Source organism: Charadrius vociferus, unplaced genomic scaffold (genome assembly GCF_000708025.1).
Source record: "Charadrius vociferus isolate BGI_N301 unplaced genomic scaffold, ASM70802v2 scaffold326, whole genome shotgun sequence".
Lineage (NCBI taxonomy): Eukaryota > Metazoa > Chordata > Aves > Charadriiformes > Charadriidae > Charadrius > Charadrius vociferus.
In genome coordinates, this window is record NW_009649062.1 from 1,142,518 (window position 1) to 1,164,534 (window position 22,017).

Here is a 22,017-nt window from a genome sequence, read left to right on the forward strand (position 1 = left end):
GGCAGGCACAAAGAGGTGAATAAGCTCCTCTTTATCGTCTTTTTTTTTTCCTCCCTCTTTCTGCTTTTTATTCCCAGATGTATGGGGTTTGGGCCGAGCTGGGCACCGCGTCCCGGTCGCCCCCTCCGCGCTGGGCCGGCTATTCTTAGCCTGGGCATCAGCCCCGGGCTCTGGGGCAGCTCTAGGGATGGTAGACATATTTTTTGTTATTGTTATTCTGGAGGGTTTTTTGGGAGGCAGGCGTGTGTGCCAGCAGGACCCGGGCAGGCGGCTTCACCTTGCCAGACCAGTGACCCACCGCAGAGCCCTCCTGGTCGCCAAAACTGGTGCTTGCCTTGAAAACGAGCCGGGGGGGGGAAACAAACAAAAAACCCACCCTCCTCCCCGTCTGTGAAGTGTGTAGAGGGCTCTTGCTTTGGTGTGTTTTATTTTTTTTGTTTGTTTCTTTTGTGTCTATGAAGTTTTGTCCCTCTCCACTTAATTTTTTCCAAGGGGGGGGCGAATCGCTCGCTGGTAGATAAAAGGAAACCAATCCGGCGGTGGATTTTCCATCATTAGGGCTTGGGATAAGCCATGGCTCCCACGGTGCGTTTATTTCTAGTGATTAAATAAGAGGATAATCGTTGTATAAAGGAGTAACAAAAACCCGAACCTTGGGCTGACAAGCATAATTCGGGAAAGGGCAAGTCTGAACAAGTGAGGGATAGGCATTAGGATATAAAGTGAGAGGCCTTTACCGGTGCTGCAAGACACTTCTTTCAGTAGTATTTGTGATCTGTTAAGAAGCTGCTTATCCTAATGTAAATTAATGGTGAAATTTACATTTATTATTGAATTACATATTCACTCTTTCAGAAGCCTGAGCTGGAAGTAGCTGTGAAATGCATTAACAAGAAAAACCTTGCAAAATCTCAAACTCTGCTGGGCAAGGAAATAAAAATACTTAAGGTAAAAGTAGACTGACTTGTTTTCTTCAGTCTTTGTTCTGTATGTCCTTTGTTGCTCCTAGCTTACAGTCTTTGCTTTACTTTTTCTAGGAATTGAAACATGAAAACATCGTTGCCTTGTATGACTTCCAGGTAAATACATTCAGTTATGGCAAAGCATTCTGGATTTGGGAGAGGTTGAATGGAGTTTGTGGAATTTCAGTTTTTAACAGATGTTTGTAATCAAATGTGTATTTGGGGGGGGGGAGCCTTCTGATAAGTTAGGGAAAGATAAACAAACATGGCTGAGCAGAGAGCAGATCACGTATTAGTTGTTGTCTGGACCACACAACTCTTACACAGTTGGGAGTTGAGGTGGGAGCTCCTGCTCCCAGATGTTATGCAGTGAAATGCAGTGTCTGGTGAATAAGTCTGTGTTGGAACCTTATAAGTTCTCAAAATTTTAGAAATAAAATTACAGTAGTTATTCTTGGCATGCCTACCTTTTATTTTCTTTCTCTGGTCTGGATATACTCCCTAAGAAAATTTCTTTTTCCGAAGTGATGTAAAAATAGTGTGAGCATGACTTTGTAGCATATGATTGTCTTCAGTTCCAGAGGATTTTCATTTGCATTTTTCTGTTGTCCTTGTGGCAATCACTAAGTGTTAAAAATTGCAGCAGACATTTTTAGATTATTGTGGTTTCCCGCAGTTGCTTTTTCCTTCAAAGTCAGCTCTGAAGATCTAATCTAAGGGGCTAAAACTGTTCTGCTCTGAAACCTTAGTTATCCAATGTCTTTTTTTGTTTCCCCCCTTGAATTTTTAGTTAAAAACAATACTGCTGGGTCACGGCACATGTTTTCTCTGACATTTGTGATGCTTTCTTAAAAAAAAAAAAACACGAACAAAAAACCAAAACAAAACCACCTTGGGATCTAAAAGCCTAAAATGGAGCTCTCCTGCTCCTGGATGGAGGGGCTGGTGTGCAGTGTGTCGGTACAGCCTGTACCGCCCGAAGGTCTGATGTTTGCCAGTGATGGCTGCGTGACCGCTGGCTCTGATGGACCCCCTGGCTGGCCCTGGGGTGGCTTATCGGGAGCTGCCTGCCCTGTCCCTGATATCACATGTCCCGCAGGCCGCCCTGTTTGTTGACATTCCTCCTTCTCCTGTGGATTGGCTCCGGTGGCCTCCGCGTCACCCCAAACAGAAGTCCCAGCCGGTTGGTACAGCCTAATTGCAATGCCTTCTGGGTGCTGTAGTCTCCCCGCGTCACCCCGGTCCCTGCAGCCCCCCGGGGCTGTGTCACCCACGGTGTCGTCTCTGCTGGAGCAGGGGGTGATGGCAAGGTGCTGCGGGGGGCCAGGTCCTTGGGAAGTGTGTCATGCCTGGGGTTGTTTTGTCGAGAGGCGCACGTGGGGGGTTTCAGGCTGCTCTGGGAGGGATGCGAGGCTGCCGGTAACGGGTTTGCTTCTTGGAAATATGCTTTGGTTGCTCCTGAACCGCCCTTTAGAGCTGGTCGTGCAAAGCAGTGACCGCCTTTGGCCTGACGCGTGCAATCTTAATGTGGCTCAGAGAGCTGGGGAAGTTTCCTCTGGGCACAGGCCACTTGGGGCATTAGATCTCGTGTTTATTTTCATTCTCCTCTGTACCTTCAAAGTTTACTTTAAACTTTTCAGTTGAGGGAGTGAGTGGCTGCTTCTGCGCTTCCTCTATAGTTTGCATTTGTATGAAGCATTATGCTGCTGGATTTGCTTATTGCATATCTTTCAAAACCTTTGTTTGTGTTCTGTTCCTTGTCCTGCTGCAAATAACTGCTAGGTAGGAAGGAGCTCAAAGACATTTTCTGCAAGAGGAATGATTTCATCACGGTTACAACTGCAGCAATGCATTTTTCTCCTTATGTGATGGCAAATGAGCTTTAGTTAAACTCTGTGTATGGCAGCGTAGCCTGGTGAGGTATTAGCAAGAAGCTGTGTAAGATACCACAAAACAGGAACTTGAGAATGGTCCTGGGCTCAAGGCATGCCCAGGTATATGTTTAGTTACTAGCTTTGTCAGAGAGTCCTTGTATGACCTGGATAATTTGATTTCTTGGACAAAATGAGATGATTTAGGCGGCAGTGGATGTTATATAGTGCTGCCAGGGTGTGGAGTCTCCTGGTGTAAGGTGATCGGTCATCAGACACAGTCTGATGTGGTCCACCCGCCTAGGTTGTGTGTGTGATGTGTCCCAGTGTTTGGCCTCGCGCTGTGCCCAGTTAGGAGTTGTGTGTGAGTAAATTACTGCAGAGGTACAAGTGCGGGTCTGTGGAAGGCTGGCTGCTGCCCACCTTTCCCTGCTTTGTGGAAAAGACTACTTACTACTCACCTTGTTCCTCTGATACTAGATTAGTTGCTTCATTCATAGCTGCGTATATATTTACTCTCAAAAATGTCATAGTTGCAGTTAATTGAGCCCTTACTTTTAGGCTTTCTAAAACTGAGGAGGTTTATTCTTGTGTTACAACATCATAGAGCAAAAAGGAAAAAATATTTCCTGTGAATCTTAATGTTGCTCTGTAGCTTTGTCTATTGTTGCATTTTGGGTTGTCCCTTCCCCTGCACCTCCTGTCAACAGTGACTTTAATTTTTACTCGTGTGTTCTTTACACACAAGGAAATGGTTGCCAAAACCACAGCGGCTGTAAGCAAGTGATTACACCCAATGATGCTTTCGTTTGCATTTTCCTGGTTAAAAGCTAATGCTAACCAGGCCTTGTACCATTCAAGATTTTTGATGTAATGCCAGATTTGCCCCAGACAGACACTTGCAGTGCTGATATTTAATACTGACAGCAGCTCTCACCCTGACACACTTACTTTATCCTTGAAATCCAGGAAAACGTCTTGTTTCATAGATCTTTGTGATATTGGCTCATAAGTAATGACAAAATAAGAAGCTTCCTAGGAATAAATGATACTGGTGAATGTTTAATGCGTAAAAGTGCGGTGTCTGGACTTTTATAGATCCCCTCACTGGCATCCTAAGAGCAGGGTCATTACATGGGAACGGCTCACAAAATGAAATATGCATATTCCCATTATTATGTGCTCATGTATTAATGAGAGGTCCTGTGAATAGTCTAGGAGCCTATTGCGAGAACCCCTGCTCAAAATGAGGATAAATCGTATTGTGTTTCTAAAAGTACTGTCTGTTTAGTGTGTGTATGGAGTTGCGGTGTGGACCTTTCCTTGGCACAGGAGATGTTGGCATAAAGTAGAAACTGTATTCTACCATGTGGAGTGCATGAGTTGGCTACTGAGCAATCCCTGACTCCTCGGCTGGCTTGCAGAGGGGCTGGAGTTGGGGTCTCCAGACTGCAGCAGTTGAGGGGAGCAGAGCAGTCTAGAGGGACATCTGGATACCAGAAGTCTCCTTGCTCAGTTTGAAGACAGCCAAATGAGCTTTTTGTCCCTTAAAGTGGAAATTAGTGACAATAAGGATACAAATGATAGTTTCCACCAGGTGATAACTTGGTCTGGAAATGGGGTTTCTTGGAAAATGGATTTCCAAAACTCTGAGGACCAGCTCAACTCTTCACGCGTCTTGATGCTGAAAGCTTAGCAGTGTGTGGTCTGGTGTACGGGACTTGCTTTGGTTTCTTTTGTGACTCGGGACATTGAATCTGAATCTGTGACCAAAGGCCGCTTGATTAACCAAGGGGATTCAATGGTAGGAAGGTAACTCTTGAACTTGTCAGATCCTGGGAGCACTGCACACTAGACAGCTTCGTCCAGCACTAATAAGAAGTAGGTTCTTACCTGTAACTAAGATCTTTAGGGCAATGGGAGGTCCTGGGTGTGTTTTCTTCCCTGCGCTGTGCCAGCTGCCTCAGGAAGGTTGGTTGAATACATGTCAGCTGAAGATCCCACATGTGGCTATGTTGGTGCTAGGGCAAAAAATCTGCTATTGCTGGACGTAAATCATGCTTTGGATATTAGAAAGTGTTGTATGCTGTGATCTGAGCTTGCTTCTTAAAGCAGCCTAGCTATGACTCTGCTTGTGTGAGTATTAAGTGGTGTTTGGGTTTGTTGTGTTTTTTTTTTTTCTTCTAGTTTTTGCACAGGTGGGATAGACTGGTTGTGGAAATGTGGCTGTTAATGTCACATAGGGCACTGTGCTGCTGAGTTTCTGGCTCAGCCTAGGTTACCTGAGGGTCTGCTTTCCATAATTTTATGTCGAGTTGGCTTATTGTACTCACTAGCTTGGGATGCCTAACTCACTTGTGCAGTGCAGACTCACCAAAAATGTTTTTGCTGGGGTGACTGTATCACCTGGAGCTCCCGGAGACAAAGAACACAGAGTCCTTGCAGTGCAGTTTTTCTTCTGCACATGGATTAAGGCATGGGTAGCACAACAAACATGTCTCAGTGTAATGATCAGTCACCCTGGGCTGGGCTTGAGAGCCAAGTAATAACAGGCTTGTTCTATTGTTGCTGTATAGAAGGTCCTTGTGATCAATAGGACTTGTCTGCTGGGCTGTGGTATTCTGTTGTGCTGTCTGCGCCATCACCCTTTTCTGACACGGAGCCTTTAGCTGCTAGTCCACATCTTGTGTACGTGCCTCCTGCTGTCCCCTGGGACCTCCGGAGCTCCGTGTGCGGCAGTGTCCTTTGGTGTGCCCTGCAGCACCGCTTGCTTCTGCTGCAGCGCTTTGCTGATGAGCGTGATGTCGGATGAATCAGTGTTGCTGCAGCGTCACCTCCTTGCCTCGCCACCTCTCGTGCCACCTAATGCAGGATCTTCTGCTCCTCAGGCACTGCTGTTGGGGTGCCCCATCTTGGGAGACAGGGCTCCGCTGTGACACTTGGAATGACTGAGGAGGTACTCTGTGCCTGGGAGATCACACTCCTGAGGTCAGGCTGCCTGCCTGGTTAAATCCTGTTTTAATTCCATCCCTGAGCGAAGCTGGCAAGCTGCCTGGTGAGTGGGTGTAAAGTGCAGGCTTCTCTGAACTGCCAAGCAGTCCTCTTTCTGTTTGCGCTGCGGACAAGAATGGGGTGTCTGCTATCCTGCTCTGTCAGCATCCTCGCATCTGTTGAAGCGAATCACTCTCTTACTGAGGATTGGATCCGGCTTAACTTGGAGCTAGAAGGGGAAAAGGACAAAAACCCAACCACCCTCTGGCAGTAGTTTTGTAGGATGAGGCTTGAGAGTTTAGAGGACCAAAATGGCTATGTTTATGGAGAGTAGAGAATTTTATAGTCTTGAACTTCTGTTTAATGTTGGCTTCACTTGCTGAGTACCCCACTGTGCAGGTCACAGAAACATCTAGCAAATGCTGACCACTAAATATAGACTTCGGAGGAGTCATGGGCTTTTTTTAGAGGGAGTGGTCTCGTTGCATTTCTGAAATCATGATCACTGTTTTACTCATGCTGTGTGTAAAGCACATACCTGTGTTCCTCTCACATGATTAGGATGTCATGGAAGAGCTGGCAACGTGGAAGTTAATAGCCTCTAAAGCTCCTGTGGAAGGTAGCATTACTCAGACTATAATGACAGATTAAGGAATGTTTCCCAGGAGTAATCGGAAACTGGTAGGCTGTTGTGTTCACAGTTTGACAGCAAAGCTCTGGTAACGGCTGAGGTGCTAGTCGTGCTTCTCTCCTTGAAGCTCCATCAGTGTTTCCATTATGAAAATTTCCACAGTTTAAATCCTTGTGATGATTGAATGCATTTGGTTGGAGCGAGGAAAGCAAGGAGGTGGAGATGTGGAAGATGGATGGGAAGAGGTGCCTCCTCATCAGAGTTGAATTCAGATGGAGGACCACTGTTTGAATTTCTTTCCAATATTTATAGGTCCAAACCAAAGCCCAATTGAAAGCTTTAATTTTGTGGCCAGACGCTGAAACTAACTGTGACCCTAAACTGTGAAACTGCAATAAAACTTTGCGTTTCAAAAGCTCATCGTAATGCTCAAGATTGTGTAGAGAAATGAGGATACAGTTCACTTTCATGTCTTCCTTTTTCCTCTCCCTTTCCTACACCCCCTGCCTTCCCAACTGTTGATACCAACTGAAAAGCTGTTGTAAAACAGGCAGACTAGCAAACAACAAACACGGGGGTGGTGGTGGTAGGAACCTGAGTTGGATGGCTCTGGTTAGCTTTGGGGAAGCTCCTAGAGAAGCTCTGGTCTTCTGAAGTGGACATGTCTTCTGTGAGGCAGAGTGAGATACAGTGGGAACTGAGAAGCCAGCCACAGGGGTGGTCAGCAGAGGTGGTGGACTTTCATCTGCAAAGTCAAGGAGAGAAAGCTTTTGGTTTGGTTTTGTTTTCAAAATTAGTATGTACTTTTTTGCTGTTTGTTTTTTTCTTTGGTTTGTTTGTTTTGTGTTTGTTTGGGGTTTTTTGCTGTTACTCATGTTTGTGTACCAATAGTAAATGGCAAACTTGATGGAAAGTGTGGTCTTCCAAGGCAATGTTTCTCAGGTACAGACCTAAACATACTTAAGAGAAGCCGTCTTAATTGTTCTCAGATGTTATGGTTCTTTTCTGAGAAATTTAATAATAAGTGTCCACAGCAGAATCCAGGGAATAGCTCTATCAACAGTTAGCTTTAGAACCTCTTTTGTGCTTAGTGTGTAGCAAAGACGTGCTTGAGCTGTGTGATGGCTCTTGCTTTATGATGTGCAGGCCTTAAATACCACCATAAACATAAAGAGATGCTCTCAAAATGCAAAATGAGGATCTCAAAGCTGCATTTGTTTATTAAGCAAGGTTGTTTCAAGGGGGACTGATAGAAATGAATGAACTTCTGCATCACTGGTTGCTTTGGGCAATAATGTTCTGTCTGGCTGTGGGAGCACCTGGCTTGTCTCCTAGCATCAGAATAACAGGAGGAATTAGGTCAGCTTGAGCTGCCGTACTAGAGATCAACCAGACACTGTGGTTCCGGTTTGGGGGAGTGAAAGATGCAGAATTTTAAGTCATTAGAGATCCTATTTAGCAAAGCGTCTTACATCTCCAGGAAGGGAAGGCGTCCCAGCTGGCTCGGTATGTGGTGGCCTGGAGTGAGAGCTGCTGGTGGGGTGGGATGGGACACCCCGGCTGGCAGCGGAGGGCAGGGCTGGGACATGGCCCCGTCGGGGTGATGCCCGGGTCTGCGGCACACAGGCTGTGTGGTTCCCACGCATGCTGCTTAATGTCACGGTGCACACGGTGGGGCAGCTGGGCTGCTTTCTCTCCGGAGGCTGCTGCATTGGTGTTTCACCGACATTTTTTTCATTTAGTTGGCAATTGTAGACAGCAATTATTAAATATATTAAAACATACTCGCTTCTCTTCATTTTTTAAATACTCCAGATTCGAGCCCATGTTACTTTGGCTTTCAGTAATTTGATTTATTTCCCTCTTCAATTAAGACTGTTTTTATTTGAAAGAGAACCCATACTTTTTTTTCTTTAAACTCCTTGTTATAACACTTTTGTGCTGTGTGTTTGTTTTCTTAAATCTTGTAAATGAAGTATGAAATAAATGGATGTATAAGAGAAGACTTGCAAAGGCCAGTCTGTCACGCAGCTGCCATAGAAAACCCCATGGAGGTTGGGCCTCTAATTTCCAGAGTTGCTTTAAAAAAAAAAAAGTCTCCCACAGGGTATCAGATTGTGTTTGGGATATACCGTTAAAAAAACAAGTAATTCCCAGCCTTATTAGTAGAACTACATTAACTGGTTCTAAAATCAAACTTTCAGACTGAGTCACTTTGCTTGTATTTACACGTGTCGGTAAGTGAATATGTCTTGGTGAGTGTGTGATTAAAACTGAAATGTTCACTCTTGTAGCCTGCCTTATTGTCCGCCTCGACCCACAGCACTCCCCTACTACTCCTGCTCTTTGGGCAGGCTCATAAAATGCAGCTTTATGGTATGCAAGGATTTCATTCCAGTACATGTGACTGAGCTTAAGGTAATGGAGAATTCAACCTTAAATGTTCATTTTATAGTATGCCTGTGATACAGAAAGGATATGAGGAATAAATATAGAAAACCAAATTGGATCTTTAATATTTTTATCAATGTTTTTAGAATTCTGAAGTTTCCTCTCTTCATAGCATTATCATAATGCATTGCCATTTGCAAAAAGGAGCTTGCTTTTGTTTAAAGAAGCTTCTGGATCTTACTCTGCCTGTTGGCAAAGGGGTAGCTACGTTTTCCACTCCATATCACAAAGTCCAAACTTTTTCAGGCTTCTGCTGTTTTCTTCTTCTGCAGTCTCTTATCCTTGCGGGGCTGCTGCATGCAGATGTGACCTGCAGTGTGTGCTGTCAGGCAGTAACGCCTCCCTGAGAGCTGGCTGGTGGGGGGCACGAACTGGTGTGGGTCGTGCAGCATTTACCCCAGAAGAACACAACCGCTATAAGAAGTGATTGCTTTTCGGTGTCCCAGCAGCACGAGTCTTCAGTTTGCTTTGATGCATGCCTTTGGTCTCGCCTTGAAGCTCTGTGACTTGTGGAACCTTCCACTTTGTCTCTACGCTCTTATTATGACATTAATCCTATATTTTGGTTTCGGTGGTTAGGGTCAGATGTGGCTCTCGGCTTTGACTTGCTGTAGTGTGTTGCTCTGCAGAGGCCCAGTCTGCCTCCGGAGGAGAGTCGTGTTTTCCTGTTTGAGCTCTCTGCAAGCGCTGTAGCCACCCATCACCCAGCAAATGTGTTGAATCTCAGGCCTTTGATCAAGGCCTGCCATGAACCTGTGTGAAGCCAAGAGCAGGCCGCCCTGTCGGCGGGGCTGTGACAGGCACTGCACCCTGCCACCGCCTGGAGGGAGAGGTGGAGAGAAGAGACCCTGGTTTGAAGGAAGCTGCAGAAAGCTCATGTCCAGTGGAAGAGATGGTGAAGTTTCTTCAGGTCACTTGGAGATCAAGCTGTCTTACCAGCTGTCCTACCATTTGTCTGTGGTGGTACTAGCTGCCTGGCAAACAGTATCTCCATGGACATGGCCCTGTCTTGTTTGTTTGTTTTTTGGGGTTTTTTTAAGTCACACAGTCAGACTTTAGGACTGTTGCCAGGGGGATGGGAAGTACTTTCCCTCCCTTCCTGAAGCCCGTGTAGAACCAGAGGACAGCTTTCCTGCTGTTTTTAATCTGCCCTGAAGTATGACCTGTCCTGAAACAACTCATCTGTTTTTATAAGCAGAGAATACCGTAGTGCCTGGAATAGGGTAATGCTGGCCCTTGGCATCATTGTTCTTCTGGTCCTACAGAAATTTACCCACTGTAAATAAACCACTTCTATGCTGCAGGGCTTCTCTTCTGCTTGGGCTGTGCATCTGCTGGTGCTCTGCATCCTGGAGCAAGCTGACAGGTCTGTAGGAAGCAGAATGCAGTCATGAGCCAATGCAGAAGTCTGTGGGCATCTCTGGGTCTTGCTTCTTATGCTTATTCCCTGGGATCTACATGAAGAAATTAGGAGCCTGCATTCTTTTGAGAAGTCCATAGTAATAATGCTTTCCAGTCAGTAGCACTAGTTTTTATTGCTGGACCTGGATGTACCAAAATGGGCAAAGATACTGAGTAGGCTGTTGGATGATGGCATTTGTTGCTTGCATATCATCTCCTGGACCATGCTTATACGTGACTGCTAGTGTAGCCCAAGATTTATCACTTCCAGTGTAGCCCATACACAGGAGGAAAGTGGCTGCTGGTTCCTTATAGTGTGCTAACTCTCCTGGTGCAGGACCTTGCTGGCTGCATGACTTGAATCCCAAAAGTCTGTCCTCAAATGTGCTTTTCTCTGGCTGTGAAGCTGTGTCTGGGTTTGAGAAACATCTTGTGGTATTGCGTGTCTGTACAGACAGGAGATTATACTGCAGTGAATTAGTACTTTCCTCTTCTTTCTTCCTTTTCTTCCTTCATCTGAGTTAATTGTTGTCTCTTGAATTGGAAACCTGCTTGAAATGTTCCCAAGTTCCTTATTGGTATGGTTCAGAAGGAGTGAAGAGAACGATGAGGGCCGGAGAACAGAGAAACACAATAGGCTGAGATGTGGTTTTCTTTTTGTGTGAGGTCAAAAGGCATGTGAATATCTTCTAGCTGTTTGCTTTAGGTCTGTTTTCCAAAGGGTGAGCATTGGTAGGTGCTCCCACAATTCAGATTGATGTTACTATTGTCTTTTATCATGCTTCCGTTCAAATAGTTGCGTCAGCAGATAATCCTTGCATAGCATGAGGGTTTTCTTCTTTCTCTTTAGAGGTTAGCCTGCTCAAGCCAAGCTATGAGCCAGAGTGAAATAATACCAAGAGATTTTACTGTTTGGAAAGTTTCTTCCTTCTCTTGAGAACTGTGGGTTCTGTTTCCCAGGCCCAGCCACTTTGGGAGCCCCTGCTGCAACTAGAGGCTTTACAGGTGCTGTTGGACTAGGAATTGGTTTCTGTAAAGCAAAATTGTGTTCGTTATAGTCCACGTTTGTGACTCCAGTGCCACTGTCAGAAGACCGATGACTACAGACCGTAGGCCAAAAGGGTGCTGGCTCCATGAGATCCTACTGGCAAAACAGGAGGATGCGGTGTGCTCTGGTTCTGCTGCAGCAAGTGGGGGAAATAACATTAAAAAAAAAATATAAAAAACCCAACCCCAAACAACCCAGAGTACAAAAGCTTTAGCTCTCTGTTCGTGTTGAGTTTATCTTCTACTGTCAGACCCTCAGCTTTATTCTGTGCTTCTGTTGTGTTGGTACAATTGATGAGCCCTAGCCCCATTTACAGAGATCTGCATGTGGCAATTATCTTTGCTCAGCAGCTGCTCGGGATGCTGTTTGAGAGGCAGTGTTGAGCAGCACATGGTGGATTATCTTCTGAGGAACCTTTGCCATCAGAGGGAGGCCAACAAACAGGTGGTGGTACGCTGTTCTTCAGGAGAGTAACAAAACCAGTTTTGAGGACTTGAGTCCATCGGGCTCTTCTACTGTGGGTGGTAGGAGCCTTGTCAGTGATGTGCTCAGCACGTGGGCGTAGCAGTGGAGCTACGTTCATCTTCAAAGTGTTCCTCCTGCATTCTTCAGTCTTCCTAGAAAAGAGGATTTGTGTGAGGTGGAAGCTGTTCTTTGCTGGTTTTACCCCAGTGTCTTTTAGAACGCCAGTCCCACACGGATTGGTGAGAACACTGCACTGCTGAGAGAGTTTTGGAGGGTTGTGTAATTAAACTTCAACTTTTTTCCCTTCCTAAATGCCTTTCTAAACTTGGTAGCAGGCTAGGCGCTGGGGTAGAGCGCAGAGGAAGATTTCTCTGAGGAAGTTTCCTCTCATGGACTCTTTAAGCTGCGGTAGAAGGATGACTAACTGTGGGTACACCCAGACATTTCCCTTTGGACACACCTAAACACACACTTTCCAAGAAGAGGATCATGCCACCTTTCAGTAGGGGTGGAGAGAAAATTTAAAGGGAGACAGGACTACTGGATCTCGATGTCTGTAACGACATCCCTCTGAGTGTCCCAGTGAGGCATTTTAACACAGCACTGTCCTGGGGTGATTTATGCTGTACTGCTAAATGAATTTTCTTCATTTCTTTGTTCTCTGTTGGCAGATGTGTGTTATTTGTAGACAGTAGAGGCTGTTGCCTATTTTTACACTCAGTTAAATTGTAACTTCATCGCTGGGCCTCTGCTGCAAGAACTACGAGTCAGGCAATGATCCAGACTGATTATCAGCTTAATGTCTTTGGCAGAGGTGGTTTGGTGCTGTTGTGGAAAATAGTCAGGGTACTGCTGCACTTTGTGATGAGAGGAAAAGTTAGGGGGTTGCCTCTATGCTGTTCCCTTCGTCAAGCTTGTTTAATGACAGGATTAGCCTTGGCTGCATGGACAGGCACATGTGAGTAAGAGGTCCAGAGTAAATTATTTGTAGCGCTTCTTGGACATCAGCCTCTGCAGAAATACAACAAACTGTAACATTATTCTTGTTAGTGATGTGGAAATGAGTGGGTTGGGCATTTGGTTTCTTTTGAGAGACTGGTAGACTGCAAAATTTGGCTTGCAGTATTTTTTCCTTGTTTTGTTAATGAACAAAATGTAAATACTGTGGAAGGATAAAAATGGAAAAAAAGTAGTTTCTGCTGCTGAATCAACGTGAGGGAAGTCCATCAGCCCATCTGAGAAACCAGTAGTCTCCCTGGACAGTTGTATGCGTTGTATCCACAGTAAGCTACTGGCTGAAAGCTTTTTCCAAACAAGAGCTTGTTTCCAGGGCCCTCCCTGAAATAAATGTTTAGTTTTGTTGCTAAAAATTCCTTCAAGTCTATCTGGTAAGTGGGTCTTGAAATGCTGAAGTTGCAAATGTGGAAGTTGTGTCATCCCCGCTACAGGCATCTGCGATCGGGCAACGCGCTTGCTAAATGTCCCTCCACTGCAGTGGGTGTGCGTGCAGCAGGCTGGGGACAGCTTCCCAGTAAGGCTTGGATGTTCAGAGGGTGCTGTGGCCAGTGAATGGTTGGGGGAGCCACCTACTCCTCTCCTAGAAGCCTCTCAGGCGTTGCCCTCTTATCTCTTCACCCTGTGTTGGTGGGATAAAACCACCAACCACCAAGGTCACTTTGTTAAGCACAGCATCTCCCTTGGCTGTGTCGGTCCTTATTTAACCCCAGTCACTGTATGCACTGGCTGCCAAAAATCGATGACTTGCTCGATGAGTTTTGTTTGAAGAGTCTTTAAATAACGTACAGTGGAAAAACAACCAAACTGTACAGTGTACATTAGATATTGGCCAATAGCTTATTACAAATATCTTTTGGACTTAGTTTGGGTAAGCTAAGCTTCCCCTTAATTTTCTATATAGGTAATAATATATTAAGCTTCCCCAAACCCTGCTGGCACTATACGTAGTAACGCATGGAGGTACTGAGCTGCAGTGATCGCAGCATGTTTAGACAAGAAATGTCTCTGAAAAATGTTGCTGTGTCAGTGATGAGCTCAGGGTGGGCTGCAGAAACCACTTCAGACACTTGCCCCGTGCCCAGCAGTTGCCACGTCGGGAGCCCTGTGGCTGCAGCCCCCCAGCCATTCCCTCAGCAGCTGCACTGTGCTTCTGGGTTGTCCTTGCATCTCCTGCTACGTCTGTGGCTGGAGTTCCAGAGAGGTGAGAGGACTGGGGTTCTTTCCTAAACCTTGACCTTCCACTGCTCCTGCCAGGGACAGCAGGAGCTGGTGGGCTTTGAACGCTTCTGAAAACTTTCCCTGGGTGCTTCGTTAGGTGCAAAGCTTGTGACGCTGCCTGGGGTTTGCTGCTTGTGCTGCTTCCCTGGGCTGGTGCTTCTAACCACAGACTGGTTTCCCACTTCATCTGAAGTGTGTGTGAAAGTGGATGACTTAACGTGTGCTGAGTTTAAATGCAGGGATTGGAAAACAAGGCCTATTTAAAGCAGTACTCGTCATGCAAGGAAATGCAGCGAACGCCTTCTTGAAGTATGACAGAAAATTGCTTTTTTTGAACAAATAAGGAGACCTGCAAAAAGCTCAGCTGGGCTCGGCAGTGAGAACAGCGTAAGAGCTGGGAATGGCCAGCCCTGGGGTCCAGTGCCTTGAGCCCCTCTGGGGGAGGATGGATGCATGCAGGTGTAGCTTGAGTCTCTTAAATCACAGGTAGTTCTGCTTCTTCCTCCAACCAGTCTTCCAGCAAGCATCTGGAAACTCAGATGTCACGTTGTGAGGTTAAGAGAGGACTGCAAGAGAAATGACGGGAGACGCTGAGAACTCGAGGCGTTGACAAAGGCAGTCAATTTGGTACGGGCTTGACGAGAGGTAGAGTCCTGTGGGCAGACGGAGATGACAGGGGCTGAGAGCAGCTGGTGGAGACTGCTTGGAAGCTAGAAGGCTGGTAGGGTGGATGCTGGGGCTGCTTGAAATTGTAGTTGGGCTCAGAAGAGGAGTCAGGTGGGCAGGTGTCTGAACAGCCTGTAAGTAAAGGCGTGCTGCCCTGGAGCTGTGGAAATGGAGTGATGTCCCTCGTTCTGCCGTTGCTTTCAGAGCTTCTCCACTCACCCAGGCGACTGCTGCCTGTGCTTGTCCAGGACTGGCCCTTGAGTTTAGGAGTGACTTCTAGTATACTGGCTTCTCCATAGCAGGTCTGCTTCTGTCTGACTTCTGCTTCAACGAGAGGGTTTAGTCATTTTCCCTTCTGGGTTGAAACATCTGGCTGTTCTCATGCTTGTTCTCTGCGGGTGGCTTGGTGGCTCTGCTGAACATGTGCCCGGCAGCCACTGGTGCCAGTGTGTGTGGTGCATGGCCACCAAAGTTCCTAACACAGCTCCTTGGTATTGGATGTTTGTGGGGCACTTCTCCGCAGTATCTTGTGCTTGTACGGGGTATGTACTGCCTTGGACATGCCTCCTAAAGCCAGGGAGCTGTGGACAAGATCAGTAAAGGCAGGAGGTAAACTTTCCAGGTTGGAAGAAGCATCACAGTGCAGCACCCGGTAGCAAATTTGGCTTGGAGTTTGCTGGTATTGACCCCCATGATAATCCAGAAAGCTTTAACCACCCGATAATAGCACTCTGTTAATGCACGTGTAGAAATTCATTGGCCAATGATGCATTTTTGACCCAAGATCTGTCCTTTTTGCCCTCAAATCAAAGGTGGATCTGTTAGGCACTTTTCAGCTGTGGGGTCGAATTGCAGGTCCCAAAGTTGTGTGGCTCTTATCTCTCTGTTCAGACTAGCGCTGTTCATGTGGGCATAGCTGCTATAAAGGGCCAAGTTAAATGTGGAAATGATTAAGGCTCTGAGATAGCAGTGTGCCAGCATCTGCGTTGCGTGCCGCTGTTAATCCCAAGAGCCCAAAAGGAACATGAAGGCTCGAGCCACAATACAGGAGATGGTTAAACAGATCCATGCTCAGAAAGGAATAACATGCTTAAATACCTGGCACTTCCAAAGTAAGCAATCTTCCAGGAATTGACCTATAATGAAGTTTTTATCCTCTCTTCAGTCAGAACCATAACAGAACACAGTTTACCTGTTTAAAAGGAAATGCAGCAGTTGTAAAGCGTGTGAAATATTTCAATGCGTAAATCTTTTCGTTTTCTCTTTCCCCAGGAACTGGCAAACTCTGTCTACTTGGTTATGGAGGTGAGTGTGTGTCCAGTTTGTTTTGGTTTTGTTTGTTTTTTGAAAAACTTCCAGCTTGTTACACAAGTAGTGCTTTCTGCTCACAGTCTCACCTGTGATGCTCTTGCTAATCTAATCTGCAGCTGTGTGCCTTTGAGAACTGGAGCAGTGTGGGTGAAGATAGCAGCCAGGGGGATTTTTCATATTGCTGCTGTCAGAAGGTCATGCTGGCACAGGTTTAATCAGTCAGACGTCTTACCTCAAGGGTCAAGTGGGTGTTACTGGGTAGTATCTGCTTCAAAGATACATGGAAAGTAAATTTTTCTCCACACAGCTTGGCTGCAAAGCTATTGGAAGTTTTCATTCCTCTGCAGTCCTCACTCTGAGGTCTTGTTGACTTTCCCTAATGATATGGAACATGATGTGGGGAATTTCAGTGTTCAGCTGTGGCTGCTCCCAGGCCTTCCTCAACCAGCTTTCTGGTGGTGTCGCCAGTGGTGACCCTTCTGCTTTGTTCTGGGTTTATTTCTGATGTGCATGTACATGGCTGTGCACATGCACGAGAGCTGGTTAATGCTGGTGTATCATAATGCAACGTAATGTGTTGGGGAAATAGGATAGAACAGGAACCTACTGGAATGGGGTTTTCCCTGCCAACTTCTGAATGCATATTTTGACACTTTTTTTTTTTATGTTTAAATACTATGATAACCCTGCCATCCTACTGAAGCTTACTGTTTTTCTTCTTAACCTTTAATTTGTCGTGTGTTTACTGAGTTTTCTGTTCTGTTTGCAGTACTGTAATGGTGGTGACCTGGCAGACTATCTTCACAGTAAGTAGAACAATATGGACAATATCCTCGGTATTTGGAAGAAAACACTGACCGTTTTAGCTCATTACGGTTGCTGGGGTTTGTGGAAGATCTAAGCAAGCAGATGGTCTATCTTTTTGTTTTTTAATTCCTGTAAAATAAACAGAGTATCACTGCTCCTCTTCTAAGAGGTTCGACCTTGATAATAGTTTTGAAAACTGAGAATCCATGACAATAAAAGCTAGTTTTGTAGGCTTTCCTATGTAGGTCAGTGGCGACTGTCAGTAGTTATGTAGTTTAGTTACAATGGCCTTATAGATTAAACATATTTTAACACTGCTAGGGATGTGGTTTGTCTTTTTCTTGGTCACTGGAAAAAAGCTATTTGTACTGAAGTCTCACAGTTCTGTAGGGCTGGATTAAAATAAGAGCCCAACAGTATATTTTGCTTTCTTAAAGTTTTCCCCTAAGGGTGTCCCTACATCTAGGATGGAACACATTTCTTCAGTGTTTTGAGGGTGACTGTGGTGTAGCCGGTAGTGTTGTGAGGGTGGTGACAGCTACTGACTTCAGGGTCTTGTGGAGAATATAGCACAGGTATCTGTGACTGTGGTGCCTTGAACCTTTTCGTGAGACTGAAGTGTCTTTGCCATCAAACCAAATGAAACATGCTTAGCATGTTATCCATCGACATTGCTGGGATGCAGGCTTTAGTCTCCCAAGCTATTTTTCAGTACAGCCCAGTGCACAGGTACGGGATCATGGCCTGTGTGAAAATCACATTGCACCTGCGTACCTAAGTGGTAGGGGAATAACATGTTTAACAAGTTGCTTAGCTGCAGTCAGACACAGACCTTATTTTCTGTTGGCCTCACTGTATCTTTATTTTTTTTTTCCTTTAAAGTAGCTTTCCTGTTGTTTTGCATGTTAACTAGAAGATTACCAAATGTGAAGAGACAACTTTAATCTCGTTTCTTGTGTGGCTCTGGGTCATGGTTAAACAAAGTTTGTTCACGTTGTTCAAATTAAAAGCTAGTCAGCTGGATAATACTTCAGGCTCCTTGTTTGAGGTACATGATGCTTGGAAATGGCAAAAAGTGAAGGATTAAAGCTAAATTTACATTTGCCCTGCAGCTAGTGTTGGTATCCCTAGAACAATTATTTGGGGCTTGATGCTAGTATGTTGCACTCTATTCATACAGGGTAATGAATTACGTCGGTAGACTTTAATTTTCAGAAAGGATTTAGTACTTGAAGGAAAATGAAGGAATATTCTGCCTTTCATGTGTTTTGTTTGTTTAAAATGTGAGCGAGAGAGAAGTGACAGGCTTTTGTTTTTTAAAATCCAGGTTTAGTGTGCTTTGTCTGAGATAAGTGATGGTGTTTTGCATCCATTGGGTATTGCTGTGCTTTACAAGGAGCATCTTTGGTGGTGGTGAAACGTTATGAATACCAAGTGAAAAGATTTTGTATTTGATACCTTCTTTTTCTCCTTGAATACAAGTGCAGATTTTAATGAAATGCCTTTAAAAAGTATTGGTTTTACCCGTGCATAGGCTTTGAAAGCTAAAGTTTTTTTTTAGCTTTCACGCACATGAAATGAACCTTCATGTTAAAGCACTGGACTATGCTCTGTTGACAAAGCTATGTATGTAAACAAGAACACAGCTTCTGGCCAAATGATTTATAGAAACATGGGTTCATAGAAAATCTTCCTGTTGATACTACTGCTTCTATGCGTACATTGTTGTCTTCTCCCTTCTACCACCCCACCCCCAAAAGTGAAGCATGCTGTGCAATTAGCTAGGCTATTAATACAGCTCACTTCCTTGTTTATCAAATGAGACTACTCAGGAAATTGGTGGCTAGTTTGAGAAAGGGACAACGAATTTTATTTTCCAAATAAAATTCAGTTGTACCCCAGTTTGGATGGTTTGCGTGTTACCTGGGGTAAGGTTTGATCCTTCTTCACTGAGTTAATTTGAAAATGTTATCTTTAGCTCTGTTTTTACCAATAAAATATTTTACCTTGACAACTGTAAAGAGCAGCTGCTGTGACTGGGAAATTGGTGCTTACTTTTATTTTAACTCTGACCATCTGTGTGCCGGTTGCCAGTAAAGAAAACCCGGGAGGCACGGAGTTCCAGAGGGAGCAGTCAGTAAGGGACTGCAGCGAGAAAGGTAGTTACTGCTGTCACTGTGGCAGAGATCTGGGTCTTCCAGATCCCAGAGCCTAGGCACAAGTGTCAGCTTTTGCATCACGTGGCTTTTTCCCTTCCACCACATCCTCCTTTGGCTATCTCCTCTCCCAGCTTCTGCAGGTGCTCGAGGTGCTTTTGACAACGATTTTTTTCCCTGAAAGCTCATCTTAGAAAGTTCAGATTTCTTCCAGGGTATTTCACTGGTATGCAGGAGGCTCATCTCTATTGAGCGGTTATTGTGCTGCTTCAGTTATTTTAATAATTGTGTGATAGTATTTAATTGCAACATCTACTTTCCCACTGACTCCTCAGATGTTTCTGCTGGTAGTTCCTGTAACACTTATGCAAGCCGCGCATGCAAATCCCCTGTTTCTCATTGAACGAGATGCTTGTAAGCTTCCCAATCCATTCTGCCCTCTAATTACAAGCGTTAGGCAATATGGTAATTTTGTGTTGAATCCAAAGGCACTCTAATTCTCCTTGTCTTCATAACTGGAAGACGTGCATATGTGCACGTTTCAATGCAATATGAGTTTTGGCTGGGTTGTGCTGTCGGTCAGCCTCGTCTCTTTGACACAACCCAAAGTTGTGTGTGTTCTGATGAGCATAGCTTCTGTGGTGCTGTTCTTTGGTACAAAGCAATTTCCCTTCTGATAGATCTCCGTGGATGTTGCTTTCATTTTAAGCCCATCGCAGGGTATGTTTTGAGCTGAGAGTGGCAGATTACTGCTATGCATGGTAGGTAGAGCTGTGGGAAGCATTACAAAAGTGACCATCCTCAGTATGGGAATAACTGGAATTCTGTGGCCTTGGGCACTCAGGAGGTCAGAGCAGGCTGATCTAAAATTTCTTCTTGAATTCTGTGAATTGGCATTGACACAGGCTGTTACGGACAGTTCGTAAGTGTGTATTCATGACCTTCCTTAAAGCTGCTTCTTGGAGAGCACATCTCTGTGAAGAAAACTCGTGTCAGAGCAGGACATGTCTTGGTTTAACCCATGACACATGCAAGGAGCTGTGATCTTCTAATTCATCCCGAGTGGTGTGGGGACCCCTTTCCAAACAAGAGGTCTGAGACACTTTTGTGTAACTTTTCACCCTCTACAGCTAGGTAATTAAGAATATAAGATAAGACTAGACCTATCTGGAATAAGCCTTCTGACTTGTACAGAAGACCACAGGAGTCTCACTGGCCATGCTCTGCACGGGTGGAGCTGGGGGCATTACAAGACAGGCCCCAAATAAATCAGCTTGGATTTGGACTCTGCCCATGTTAAAGAGAAACTTGTGGCACCTGTGGGTAAGAGGAGAAGTTCTTTTTCCTAAATAACTTTTCCAAAACGGTGTTGTTGTGTAACATCAGTGGGTGTACTCTAATGCATCTACCCTTGGATCAGCTGACAAGGGCTGTGCACTACAGTTCGCCTGGCAGGTTGAACATCTCAGCATGGGCTAACCAGGGCAATTTTTAGGTGGTTTCATCCTTTTCCTACGCCTCAAGAGCTACGAGGCGCGCAGGCCCCGCACTGACCCGCAGTAAATATTTGCTGTGATCTACTGACCTGTGTGGCCACCGTTCCCAAGGCAGTAAGCTGAGTGCTTCGTCACTGAAGTGGAGCCCATGAAAATAAACACAGGGATATTATTACTTCTCAGTAATGGCAAAGTAGGGCTTGTGAAACAGCGTCCTCTGCAAGTATGTGTTGCTGACCACAGAACTCCATGGGGATGTCCAGACTTCAGTGCAGGCTTAGTGTTTTGCCAGCAGCTTTCTGGTGAAGATGAGAGATGTTCCCTTTCTACAGGGGCAAGTACGAATTCCCTATTTGGGATGTAGCGGGGAAAGTGAGTTGTTTCGTTCTCTGCGCTTTTTGGTGTGGTTTTTTTGGTGGCACCTAAATTGAATGAGTTTTCTGTATCTTCTCCCTCCCCCTGCTGATTTAGAAGGTCTTTTGTGGACCAATATCCTGAAGTCACTGAAAGTGTCAGTTGTATTTATGTCTCTGTCCTTCAGCTGGAGATTGCTGCTGTCGCGCAGTAGACTGATGGGCTGAGTATGAGAGATAAGGACTTTCATTTTCCTGTGTTACAGCCTGTTTGTTCATGGAGGGAGGTAAAAGGGTATGCCCCTACACTCCACAAGAACTGACTGTCCCTTCTCTGTTACCGAGGGCAGCGCCTCAATTTCACAGTCCTACCTCGCTGTGCTACCTGGTTTTGTGAGATTTAATGCTGCCAGAGGACCCAGCAGACCTCTGTCTAACTTTGCTGTGCTGCAACGTGGTAGCTCCACTGTGCCACAGCAATTGCACTGGGGGAATCTGTCCGCAGGCTCGGGACACCGGCTTAGATTCTGTGTGTGTCAGGAAAACAGTCCCTTTGCAGGGCTGAGAGCTTTCCACAGACTTCTGTGAAGTAGAAAAGCTTAAACTCCGCAGAAATTAGTAGCTTAGGGGTCCTATTTTCTTTGGGTGAGTGGATTTTTCTGATCTTGGTAGCAATGCTGTTGTTTTTAGTATAAAGAATTGGAGCCCACATTAGGGAGGTTTAGCTGGTTTGCTGAGGGATGGTGGCCAGCACTGTCTTAGCCTTATAGCCACGGAATTACATAGATGAGAGGGTAACGCCTTAAAGATGTGGCATGCTGTTGGGACTGCAGGTCAGAACAAGGCTCTCCAACAGCACAGTTTCTCTGCTAGAGGCAGAGTGTATTTATTCAGGAGTTTGTAATTGCCTGCTAGCTTAATAATGTTAACAACTGCCAAGTTTCAGGTCTTGCTTCATGTTTTGGGGGAAGACGAGGCAGCCTGTCCTTTCCTGGGCCTGAGCTGAATTGGGAAAAAAAACTTTGGAATTCTTGTTGTTTTATTTAAAGATGTTTCCTTGAATAGGAATTGCAGAAATATTGCAGAGACCTTTTGTTGGAGGGAAAATCGAGCACAGACCTTTAATAGACAGAAAATAGTACAGGACTGAGTATACTGATGTATTTCAGCAGG

At 45.3% G+C, this 22,017-nt stretch overlaps 1 protein-coding gene across 1 annotated transcript in view; it reads left to right on the forward strand.

The window, feature by feature from the left end:
* Window positions 1-22,017, forward strand: part of ULK1 (unc-51 like autophagy activating kinase 1) — a 78,431-nt gene that overhangs the window by 1,471 nt on the left and 54,943 nt on the right. The window contains 5 exon segments of the mRNA XM_009888137.1: window positions 6-15; window positions 856-948; window positions 1,038-1,079; window positions 15,994-16,026; window positions 16,802-16,838. Coding sequence (XP_009886439.1) covers window positions 6-15; window positions 856-948; window positions 1,038-1,079; window positions 15,994-16,026; window positions 16,802-16,838 — 215 coding nt within the window.